At 34.4% G+C, this 13,317-nt stretch overlaps 1 protein-coding gene across 2 annotated transcripts in view; it reads left to right on the top strand.

The window, feature by feature from the left end:
- The window catches only part of LOC133519309 (transcription factor E2F2), a 49,965-nt gene that overhangs the window by 17,468 nt on the left and 19,180 nt on the right, over positions 1-13,317 (top strand). The window contains exons 3-5 of one of the 2 annotated variants that reach the window (XM_061853348.1): positions 359-460; positions 8,276-8,439; positions 8,532-8,728. In XM_061853348.1, the coding sequence (XP_061709332.1) occupies positions 359-460; positions 8,276-8,439; positions 8,532-8,728 (463 nt within the window). The remainder of the gene's footprint in view (positions 1-358; positions 461-8,275; positions 8,440-8,531; positions 8,729-13,317) is intronic. The other variant, XM_061853356.1, reaches the window with a different exon arrangement.

Raw genomic sequence — 13,317 nt, 5'->3', positions numbered from 1 at the left:
TGAATATGGGATTTATAATTAACGTTTTTAAAATATCTGGATAGGTTCCTTCCGAAAAAGATTGGTTAATAAGAATGTAGTACGGTATTGTTAGCGTAGCGTATGGTTAATATCAGTCGAGATGCCTTTTTGTTCGAAATGAAATGTCAATTGCATACAATTTTGACATATCTCGCATGTTAGTTTATATCGAATGATACGGAAATAGGCCCCCGACTCTAGTTTGTCTCTGAATTAAAAAAAAAAACTACGAATGCGTGACATGTGTGAAAAATGTTTTCATTTGCCGCCATTTGACGTACAGTATATCTTTTAATTAGTTATAAGTATAATATGAATATGTTTTGTCTTTTTTAAGGTAACTATAGCAAAAGTGTGTAAAATGAGAGTTAAAAATATTTCGGTGACGCCACCACATATCCGCGATTTCCGCCAAGAGACCAAAGATGCCGTAATTTGGGTTAGTGAATATATCATAGAAAGTTTATAATATGTGTGTAGCTAAAATAGTGCATGTAGCTAAAACTGTACATCACTTCGTTCGTTTCTTAAACCCACACTCATGTATTTTAATGCCTTTGTAGCAGTCACAGAAACTACTATTATGCCATTTAAAACTTGCATAACGATAACGGTGTTTCTCCATACATTTAAAAAAGGTACCTTATGGAAATAAATTTATTAATGCATCACTACAAAAAATCTATTACTTACATTGAAGTAAGTATAATAATATCTTTATATGAATGCAAAATATCAATTTACTAATAAACTGCCACAATTAATATACTCGTAATTAGTTCATCATCATAATAATCTTACCAATAATATGTATGTAAAGAAAAGGTACCTTGTGGTTAAGTTACATGATGAGACATGATGATGATGATGATGATGATGGAACAGTTAAGATAAACTAATAATATTTTGGGGTTCAGATGGTATAAATCGTCTATATTTAACTGACTTCAAGATTTCAAAAGGAGGAGGTTATCAATTTGGTGTGTATGTTTTTTTTTACTGTTTGTTACTTTATAACCCCGCCATTTTTGAACCGATTTTGACTGAATCTATATATATATACAGATTGGTCTCGTTTTTGTCAAAACTCAGTTCTGATGATGGGATCCATGAGGAATATACAGGGCGGAAAAATCGAATGCCACATGGATGGCAACTACCTTAAATATTGTAAATAGCACATTTTGTGTAAGGGAGACTTTCCTTTGTTTTTAAAAACAATAAATACTGCATTTAAGGATTTATGAAAAATCGCTTGCCTCAGTCGGGACTCGAACCGGTCAAATAATGTAAAAGCACTTGCAAGTCACAATTTCAATTTATCTACGTAAAATAGTAGCTCTAATATTTGAAAATGGAATAAACACAATTCGAAAAAAAAGAAAAGAATGCGTTCAACAAGTCGGGCATTATTTGTTTTAAATTAAAAAGATTGCACTTAAAAAACAAAAACGGTTCGTTAAAATGTTCCATTTTTAAAAATGTACCTATCCTAGCTACTATGATGACTAGAGAATAATTGATGCAATTTTCCTATCAAAGGCAGTAGGTAGGTTACTAAAGTGGCATTAGTAATCGCAACTAAAGTGATAAGTAAACATAAGTGTAGCTCATCATTATCATGTCATTTAAACGTCTTTATTTTCCTTGTATTCCAAGGATTACGTCTTAATTCACGTGACGGGTGAAATCAAATTTCAAAGGTAATTGTTAATTTTCATGGCCTTCCGTTATTCTGATTGTATTTGTTATTTAGAGAAAAATGAACTTTATCAGTAACCCTTTCAATCTGCATCATAAAATACAGCACATTATTTTTTGTCACATTTGACCGGTTCGAGTCCCGACTGAGGCAAGCGATTTTTCATAAATCCTTAAATGCAGTATTTATTGTTTTTAAAAACAAAGGAAAGTCTCCCTTACACAAAATGTGCTATTTACAATATTTAAGGTAGTTGCCATCCATGTGGCATTCGATTTTTCCGCCCTGTATATATATATAGGAATTAAACAGAGGTCGTTTGGATATCGATTCGGGCGCTCAGATGCTCCTTTCTTTCGAAACATGTGTATATTCCCCCGAACAAACATAATAGTTTCAAATATGTATTGAGCCACTGACGTCATGATTTTCAGGGTTTTGAAAAATTCTCGGCATGTGTCTTTGTATCCGGCGTTCATGATCACTCTTATAGCCTGCTTTTGCATTTTAAGTACTCTCTCATGGTCTGATGAGTTTCCCCACAGTATTATACCATATGACATAATGGAGTGTACATAAGCATAATATGATTGAATTAGACACTCACGTGAAATAATTGTACGTAGTTGTTTAAGGGCGTAAACGCCAGTTGCTATTTTAGCACATACATGGTCTATATGAGTTTTCCAAGTCAGAGCGGGATCAATGGTAAAGCCTAACATTTTAACCATATTAGAACTTTTTAAGCAGGAACCATTTGAAAGATCTTTTTTTACTTCATCACTGATAGCAGTCTTTCCGTTAAAGAACATAACATGGGTCTTGTCTGAGTTTAAAGTAAGGCCATTATCGTTAAACCACGTATGCACAGTTTCCATTATTAATTTTATTTTTTCTATAATTATTTGATTGGTATTGCCTTTCACGACTATAGTAGTGTCATCTGCATATATTATAAATTTACCATCTATGTCTAGTTCTGCAAGATCATTCATGAACAGCAAAAATAGAGTGTTGCCTAGCGCTGACCCTTGAGGTACTCCTACATTTGGAACCGTTCTTGGTTTTGATTTTATTTTCTTTCCCTCTATTTCAATTTCCACTGTCTGTTCTCTGTTATTTAAGAATGACTCTAAAACTTGCAACTCAGATCCATTAATGCCATACATTTTTATTTTTAGTAATAACAATTGATGATCAATACTGTCGAAGGCCTTTGACAGATCTAAAAATATTGCGGCTACTTTCTGTCTCTTGTCTAGTGTTTGTATGATTTCATTTGTAAGCTGCAATGCTGCTGAGGTAGTTGATCTTCCTTTTCTATATGCATTGTGAAGCAAATTAGATTTTTAAGACAAATTTTTGTCAAGTTTGAGTTCTGACGATGGGTTCCATGAGACATCGAGGGAACTCCTCAAATGTTAAAGGCATATATATAGTGATCTTAGTATTTTCATCATCAAATCAAGCATTTACATTTGTAGAAGTAACATTTGATGAAGCGGAACTGCTGATGATGAACAGAATGGAACTCTTCAACGCCGCATAGTTTACGTTCGGTAATTTGTTCTCTTCGCATGTTTGTGAAGCAGTTAGGTTTTCAAGGTACATTTTTGTCAAGCTTGAGTTTTCATGATGGATTCCATGAGGAATTGAGGGTACTTCTCAACCTTTTTCAGAAAACTTATAGCCATTTTTAATATTATTTCATGTATGGTGTGAAATAATTTATTTTAAATATAGTCGAATACCCTATTCCGCGTATTTTACCAGTCTTTTTAATTTCATTGTATGAAATCCAAAATCAACAATAATCTTTCTTTCACCGGTCTCCGTCATTGAAGTCGGTTTTTTTCTTAAACATTATTTATATACCATATATTTTGGTTGCCATAAAAGACAATTATCTCAGATATTAACCAATAGCAATGCGTCGGGTATTGGCATTTTTCAGCAATCCAATGGCAGATTTATTGCATGCAACTAAAACCGAATGAAGATTATTCTGCCTAAGAATGATTTGACGAGAGTAACTTTAATAGAAATAGCAGCCTACTTGGATTTGTAATGTCGGTCGATATACGAGTATAATATTGGCTAGGCCCCCCGAGCAGAACTGAAATGATTAAATTTGTCCTTCTGAATGCTAATACTAGCGGGGTCTCCTGTCACAAGTATAATATACTTACTAGGGGACTGCATTAACTGTAGGTATCGTCGTAACGAAATATTTAGCTAAATAAATAAATAAATACTACCAAACTACTTTTACGGTATTGACTAGTTCTTTTTCGGAATATTCAATCACTCCGCCATAAGGTACTCAGTATCAAAAGTAGCGAATTAAACAACGCTTCAAACAAAAGTACTACATTTTGTAACATAGTTATATGTGTGGAATAATTAAAAAAGAAAAGAAAAGACAGACTTTTGGAGGTGGATTTTAGAGATTTATCTACATTTAGAAAAAAAAATCCGGAATATCAGATACTTTTGGTGCGTTGTTTCATCCGCTAGTTTTGATGCTGACTGTACACCTTTTCACTGTACTTTGAAACCTCCTTACTTATAATAAAAATGAAACAGGTAAACAAACGTTAAGCATTAAGGTTTGATATCTCACAATAAATAAATAAAATTGAGTATTTTCCCCTTACAAAACAATTCATATCTCCGAAACTAGTGTTGAGGCCTAGGCTCCTTTCTAGATAGAGCAGAGATGCCTAATTGGATCTTCAATGAAGGCTTGTTATTTAAACTGGTGTACAAGGATTTATTGGGTTATTCCCACTAGTTACCACCAACTTGGTATAGTGGTAACTACTGGGATTTTTTTTCCCAGTATTTACCACTGGTAAAGGGTGGGAATTTGATTTTACCAGTTGTTATCACCAAACGTTGGTTAGCGTTCAATACTAATAAAATAAAAATAGTATAAATATAGAGTGCTTTAAGCAATAATTAATTAAAAGTCGAATAAATTATAAGTTAATTCGTTATTCATTTAATTGTAAGTCGATTACTGTTTCAGTAAACTGCCTTAAAAGTGATAAAAAAATCTGTATTTGACTAATTTGTTTGTTCGTTCGTTCGTATAATTGTGACGTTATTTATTGAAAGGGACTTTATTATCGATGGCGCTTACGCCATTATCAACGATGCTCCTATATAAGTACGACGCTGCGCTACGCAGTGTGGCGTAAGCGCCCTTGACAAAAGATCCATTTTTCATAGATAACGTCACAATTAATTCAATTTACAAATAAGATAAATGCTCTCATGCTCTCGAGGTTGATGGCAAAAAGGAAATAAACATATAATATAATAATAAGTATAATGTAATAATTCCAAATAAAACACAGTAAAATATTTATTATAAGCAAAAATAAAATTTTAATAATAAATAAGTTGTGTTGTTTTAGAATATATTTTATGCTATTCGTATATCTCTATGTAAGTGAATAGTGATATTCTGTTGTAGAAATAAACTCAAATTTAAACTATAATTTTATTCAAACGTTACTTTCTTTTTTTTACCAGTAGTTACCAGTGGTAAAAGGTGGGAAAAAAAATCCCAGTACTTACCACTGGTAACAACTTGGTGGTAACTAGTGGGAATAATCCGATTTATTTTTATAAATTATAATTAAATTGAATACAGTACAACTCTTGTGTGTTGTTCAATTTACACCGTGTTTTTTTTATTTCCGTTAATTGCAAGGGTGCATCCCTGAGCTTAAATTAAATAACTTTCTCAAAGACACCGGTATTCTAATTAACTCCATTTCGGAGATAATCAATAATTATTTTTTATCTGATAAGGTCCTTACGAGCGTGTTCACTTACCTTAGGGCCTGTTTACATATTGATTAGTGTTTAGTACGAGTTCATACATTTGCTAATAAACTTAAGTACTATCTCGGACGATCGGTGTTCGAAATGACATTGATATGTCTCAGTTTCCGTTGGTTAGTCGGTAATACCCGCGTTACTACAATGCTATATGAAACATTTAATTACTTTTTATAAAAAAAAAAATAGTAAAACGTAAATGAACTATGCCATTTGGTTTACTTTTAACGTACTTACCGATGCCCTGGAGTTAACGGAATAAAAAAAACACGGTGTATTTTGAAAGATTGCCGTTGGCTGCTGTCGGCGGATGTTATATTGTCGGATGTTCGTCGCCGATCTTCAAATTTCAGAGGTCATCGGCCATCTCGTCACTAAAGATGCGTTCTGAACACTAGAAAACCCTCATAAAGTACCTTTTTCCATGGAAAGTCACATATAAAGGCCCTAACCCGCAAGAACTTTTTATATATATTTTATTAAAATTAGCTTCTTGTTTAATTTATAACGCTCATCAGATTATGCTAATAAAACAAACCGAACACCGAGAGGCATGTTCTTGTTGGTGTATCTTGAAGCCGTAGCGCCGAGGTACATCTGCTCTGATTACGCGCTTCACACATGCGCAAAAGGAAGTTACGAACCAGTCAATTGACAAAAGCTATCTATTAATAATAATACTAATTTTAAGACCAAAAGATGCCATTCTTTTGCTCAAAGTCCCTTCCGAGAGCTCGGTACCTATTATGTAGAATGTAATTTATGTGCCGCATTGTTGGCATGGGGTCCCTCCCCACTCGCTCGGGTCGGGCTCCGGGATCCAGCCCGCGTGGGCTACGAGTTGCATTTGTTGTTCACAGAGTTCGCTGACAATGCCCTGAGTGTTCCTTTTCTATGTGATTACATAATCAAGTTAATCATTATCCTACAGTTATTAGAATGCCTTTACGGAAGTGTTAAAAATGACCGTTTTCGCGGTGACCGTAAGAATTACGTATTATTATTTAAATTTCCTTGAAATATTTTAGATACGCTTCAATTTTCATGGTGATTGTGATTAAATCATAATTTCGTGCTAGTGCAAAGTTAATCTACTATTCTGAAGTTGTTTTTCGCCACGAAACTTTCCATATGATAGTGTCCAGGATCTAAGTATTTCGTTCTTAAGTCTTTGTTTAACAGAGTTATACTCATTTCACTTTAATAAAACTATTTAAACGTATTAAGTAGGTATATCATGATAGTACAAGTATATACGTAGGTTACTAAATCATTCAGTAAATATACGAAATGTACATCGGTTAAATAGTTTTATTTACCTGTCCAGTTAAGTAGCATGTTAGGGAAACATAACATGCTACTTAATTTGGCAGGTGGGTATTTTACATCCCATATTAAATTACGTTGTGTGTGAGATCTAAGTTCATTCATGCTGTGAAATCTTTGTCTGTGGTTATGAGAGTATATTTTGAAGAAGTATTTTGTAGAAAGATATGTAATGTTCTGCATATTAACTTTTATTTCAAATCTAATGTTTTAACGAATAGGCACATTTCTATTCGCTTGCCATTACTTTTGTAGGGGTGTTCCAGGGTTAGACAACTAACTCGGAGTTTGTTTATACTGGGTTGAACTGTATTGTTTACTCCCGAGTTTAAACGGTTAACTCCGAGTTAATTGGCTAACCCTGGAACGCGCAAGCGGCCCTTACTGATTACCAGTTGAAAAAAATTGCCTAAACTTTGTTTTTATGCCTCAGTTACTAAAATTACATTCGATTGCTCAATCTATCTCACTTTATTGTTGGATAGCATACTTCGTTTGATTGCCATTCGATTCGAGATCCCCCTGTCATGTACAGTCGATGTCAAAGATATTTTTAATTTTTTTGCCTTATTACAAAGGAGAAAAGAAATAAAAGTGTGTATCACGGTCGCATTTTTATCACCTGTCATGTCATGCGTCACTTTCGCCCTCACATACATGTTAGAACGTGATAGGCATCGTGACAGATGATAAAGAGCCGACCATCTTTGCCCCACTGGTGATATTGCCAAAGCAACCAACCACAACCATAACCATACCATAATAAATAAAAGGCTGTTTTGGAATTCAATCTATAAACTAATACAATTATTATAAATACTAAAGTAACTCTGTATGGCTATCGGTTACCTCTTCATGCTTACACCGCTGAACCGATTGGAACGGTTTTATCAGCCATCATCATCACACACAGTGGGACGCACACTAAGTCCAAGGGTACAAGCTAGAAGCTAGTAGGTATCCTATAAATCTAAGCTTCTCTTACACTTAGAAAAAAATACATTCTTGCTTCAAATTAGTGATGGAATCTTGATTCTCATCAAGAATGGCGCCCACTTGATGACATTTCAAAATTTGACGTACTAATGTATTATTAACATAATTATTATAGTCAATTACTTTATATTCTAACGCCATTATACCGCCATAAATTAAACTTTTTACAAGCTTTTATTTAACTTGCCATATTTGTTTGTTTATAATGTTTGTTTGGGTCAAATCTTGCAAGATAAATTAGATCCACTTACCATTATTCGAAAGCGCTGAAACTTCACATACATATATAAGTTGGTGGCCATAGGAACTCCGTGGTTAAATAACGTAACATGTCATTGCATCTCAAATGTGATAACAACAATTGTATACTTTGCGCAGGCGGTGAAAAGAAGACTGAATTTGAGTGAGAGTAGTTCCGGTAGCCAAGGCCATGTTGTACCTATGAAGGCAGATTTCAAGACGCCGAAGCAAAAACGAGTCAAAGTTCTGACACCGTACAGCCGACCGTCCAGTTCTATGAAAAAGTACAGCGAAAGATCAAGGTATGATTTAATATATAAGAATAATCGTTTACATATTGTAACGTCATTCACCGTGTTGAATCTATTCATCACTGGGGAATAAATGCTTTCAGGTTCGACACATCATTAGGATTACTTACAAAAAAATTTGTTGCTTTGCTGAAGTCTTCCCCAAACGGCGTCCTCGACTTGAATATAGCCGCGGAGCACCTCTCGGTTCAAAAACGCCGCATATACGACATCACTAATGTTTTAGAGGGTATAGGAATTTTAGAGAAGCGATCAAAAAATAATATTCAATGGAAGTGTGGTGAGTTTTTTTTTCATTCATATTTTACTCTCAAGGGGATACATCGAAAGTAAACTAATTTACGAAAGCCTGCTAGACGCAGTAACAAGTAAACATGGATTTTGTGGAAGTTATATGTCAAACTTTAATTTTAGACGGCGACACTATGTCATATGATATCGTTGTTAAATTACGTGATTTCTCTACGTGCGTGTTTTTATTGTGGTCCAAATATCACTAACAATCGATCGATCTATCCCCTTAATAATATTGAATGTATACTCTTTCGTATATGTGTGGTGGTCAAAAATCCTGGGTTCAAACCTTGCTTTTGCTATATAGAGCAGAAAATCGTATTCGAAAAATATGCAAAAATATCACTAGAAATTTGAGAGGAACCTTATCATACACAGACAAGAGGTTAATTATGATATTCACAAACTCACACTGTAATAATTGGTTGACAGGTAGAGAATGCCTTGAGTCGTTAAGTCCGCCGTTTGTATCTTCATGTATTGTGTAATAAATATTAAATTAAATAATTAGAAATAAACGAATAATTAACTCTGTCTGTCTGCCTGTTGTTACCGGTTTATGGTTAAACCGCCGAAATAATTTAGGTGAAAGTATGGAGATATTTTGAGTGCCGGGGAAGGACATAAGATAGTTTTTATTATGGAGATCATCATTTCACACCGACAAAGTAGGACTTACTCGTAAAAAAGTGTAAAAGAAAAAAGCATTTTGTCCGCAAAACCGAATTTGGCGCACGTTGAACAACTACGTAAAGTACCACTTTTTGGACAGTTGTTTTAAATAATGCCTTCTTTCATGGTTATTATCATTTTAGTGTCTCGAATATTATGATATAAATACATCTTATATTTAGACGCTATGGGATAAATACATAAAGGGAGTTATTACAAAATAATTCCTAAGGTCGTAATGACTGTAAGTCGTTAGCTTTGATCCATAGGCTAGTTTGGCACAAATGAGTTTTTGATAATTAAAATGGAACATCGATGTCTGTTATCGATAAGAGTCTCCCAAGTCCAAAAGTTAGTAAGTAATCATAATTAAAAGCTTCTGCTATAGGTGTTAAGCCTAAGAAAAAATGGTACCTCGAATTTGACAGCTGAATTGGGTGTCGGTGTACCGTAGATTATGCAACTTTGTTTGGTTGTCCAAAGTTGATGTTTATCAATTCAGTTACAACAAAACACCGCGCCATCTGGTTCAGCTGTGGATCACTGGGGCTCAGTTTTTAACAGTTATATGCTTCTTATAGCAGTTACTTTATGTCGATAAGTAACGTCATTTTGCCTAGGAATTGTGCATAATACAAGGCAGGTTCCAAATTCAAAAACTCAAAAATTGCTTTAGGTCTTACGAGGATCAAAAACTGTTTCAGTTATTATTTAAACTTAAGCATTTCTTTTTAAAAAGAGTTTATTTTGTTTGAGAGGGTGTACAGTCGCCATCAGATATATCGGAGCGGCCAAGGCGCTTTCTAATATCGGAATACGCCTCTATTGTCAAAGAGTGCGTGCTCTGATATTTTTGAGCACCTCGGCCGCTCCAATATATCTGATAGCGACTCTTGTTCACAGTTCCTATTGTCAACATGTCATGTATTTAAAACTGTATTATGATATTTATTGTTTATATTAATTATTATTGTTTGGACAACTTGCAATTTTTGTAAGGTACGGTATTATCAAGTTCATGAAATGTCAAGGGGCTTCTAACGCGCACTTACTAATTACTTCTGTCTGAGGCTGTCTTTCGAACAGACAGTCTGGTTTCCGGTTTAGGGTAGCAAATGTGGCGATCAAATATTCGGAGCTAGTTTATTCAAATGAAAAAAATTATATACGTTTTAGAATAAATTAATCAAGAGCTCTAATCTCTAAACTATTACATGTGCGCCTCATATTTAATTAAATTAGGTAAACCTTAAATAGGTTTCTTCTGAGGCACGCGATATTGTGTTGGCTGGAGACACATATTCACTTGAAGTACAATTCAGTTAAGTCCATTCAACCGTGTACTCACTGGTTGACAGTATTCTCTTGTCACTTCTAGGATGGGTTTCCATTGAATTTAACGTAAGCCGTTACAATCAAACTGTCGATAATACCTTAGAATTTTTACGCAGTATCCTCTTATTCTCAGGGCGCTTCAAGTTTCGTCATCCATTATGTCACTGAATGTTAATTCCACGGAAATATCTACTGTTAAATCTTTGCTTTGCGAACGTATTCCGATATCTATATAATAATTTCTCCTCGTATTTCCTACGACTGAGATGGGTATTTTATGAAACTTAGAAAAACTTACAACAATTATGCTGTTCTTTATTGTAGACTATATTTAGTAAAATTTACTTGTGATTTACGTTTTAAATAGTAATACGACCTATGAGTGCTTTCAGTGAATTACTTAAAACTGTAAAATGCATGCATGTTCCCTGCGGCAAAGCGAACGATTACTGCTCTGCGAAATAAGTTTTTACCAATCAGATATGCTTATTATTTTTATTTAAATTATTGTTTTATATATTTGTGTACTTTTCGGAATCATTGGATTTGTTTGTCTGACGCAGAAACACTAATCCCATTAAAAACATTTTCATGTAAAATGTTGCCAAGAAGAAACCATAAGGCTCGCACTGTCAAACAGTTATTAGATCTCTTGTAGAGCCAAGCTTCTAACTCTACACGCTCTATTTTCACAAATTCTACGCCTTAGCCTACTTTACAGGGTTCCGTATCTAAAATGATTTTAACGGAACTATTTTATTCTGAACATGCATTTCAACTATTTTTCTCCAATAAATATGCTTGGAAATGTTTACCTTATTGTAGCAAAAATAGTACAGGAAGGTCTTCATTATGGTCAAATTCAAATAAAAAAAATCAAGGAAGTTATTACTGTATTGTTTTTACTTTTTAAAAACACGTATCCACTAAGAAGAACGCAAACAGCCAATTAATATAGCCGCGTATTGCGTCTTCATGTCCCGGTCAGCATCATTTCAAGCTATAGGATAGAGTGAGATTTTAAGATAAAAGACTTGTCTCGTTCTTACAAGACCGTCGTGTATGATCGTGCGAATACTGCTTAATAAAATCATAAACTATATTTTAATTTTTTTTTAAGGATCCTCATGCGTGCACATACAGCTTATATTGCTCAAATATATTGAATGGCAGAATAAGTTGTGCCTTTAACTTTTTTTTAATAATTAAAGAGGGAAATTGCTTTTGACGTTTTTGATATGAAGGTCGATTTGAGTGTTGGTTGATGCTTATGATTAATTATGAATATTATTTCCTGATTTCCTCGCATGTTTGGAGAAAAGCATGTCGAAACTCATCCACGAATTGCTCTTTCCCGGCCTCTGCAATACTCTACTATTTCATGCAGGTGTGCTGAAGGACAAAAGCCTATTTTGTTCCCGCGGGAGTTATGGATTGTGAAAAAACGCTATAACTCCCTTAGGAGTTATAGCTTTTTCTTTAATTATGTCACTTATTCATACAAACCAAGTAGCATAAATGAGTTTTACTTTTTAAATACTGACGTTTATAATTTTATATTTTTGTTTATGTATAAAATTATTTAATTTGATTAATTTAACAGCCGTTTAAAATATTTTTTACATAATTTTCAATCGTGGCTGAATGCCGAATAGGTCTGTGCCTTCGATGCGTCACCTGCCAAGTAATTACAAAATGGCGGACGAATGTTTGAAATGTCACCGTATTTAAGAATTATTTTGCTTAAAATTTAGTTTTTTCTTCGCAAGTGTGATGAAAAACAGTGTGTGTAACTCCGGGGGTAAGAATATTGCAAACTCGGGTCTTTAATTCCCTCCAGCCTGCGGCTGTTGGGAATTCCACCCTCGTATCCAGAATTTCACTTACCCCCCTCGTTGCACAATGTACTATTGTTACAACAAATTTCTTATCTGTGACACAAAGTATATAGCGGCGGCGCGCGCCGGAGCAGAGAGTTCGCTCAGTACAAAGTGCCATTTTCGCCGCACGCACACAGACGTTACATTTACAGGCGTTCTCGGGCACTCTCGGGCAGAGCTTAGTCGGGCTGTGCGCGCGTTGCTCATTTATGTTTTTTTTAGTGGGATCACTATCATAGTTATATCTTGTTAGTAGTTAGTTGTAACAAGTTGTTACGCTCCAGTCTTCGTCACATGTGGTGTCAACTACATCAAAATCGATGTGGTTATACATCCAAATTTGGAATATCTCGGAAAAAAAAGCAATCCGATTTGACATCTATTCTAATATCAGTCGAGATGCCTTTTTGTTCGAAATGAAATGTCAATTGCTACAATTTTGACATATCTCGCATGTTTGTTTGTATCGAATGATACGGAAATAGGCCCCCGATTCTAGTTTGTCTGTGAATTTAAAAAAAAAACTACGAATGCGTGACATGCTGACATGCGTGAAAAAAAGTTTTCATTTGCTACCATTTGACGTTCAGCTATCTTTTAATTAGTATAAAGTATAAAATTAAATCTTGAAGGACCTTTCCACCTTATGGCTGCGTATAGACAACGATGACCATCCCCGCGTCTATTC

The sequence above is a fragment of the Cydia pomonella genome, chromosome 1 (genome assembly GCF_033807575.1).
Source record: "Cydia pomonella isolate Wapato2018A chromosome 1, ilCydPomo1, whole genome shotgun sequence".
Taxonomy (NCBI): Eukaryota; Metazoa; Arthropoda; class Insecta; order Lepidoptera; family Tortricidae; genus Cydia; species Cydia pomonella.
Note: the sequence above shows the minus strand (reverse complement) of the source record. Positions and strands in the feature narration are given on the sequence as shown.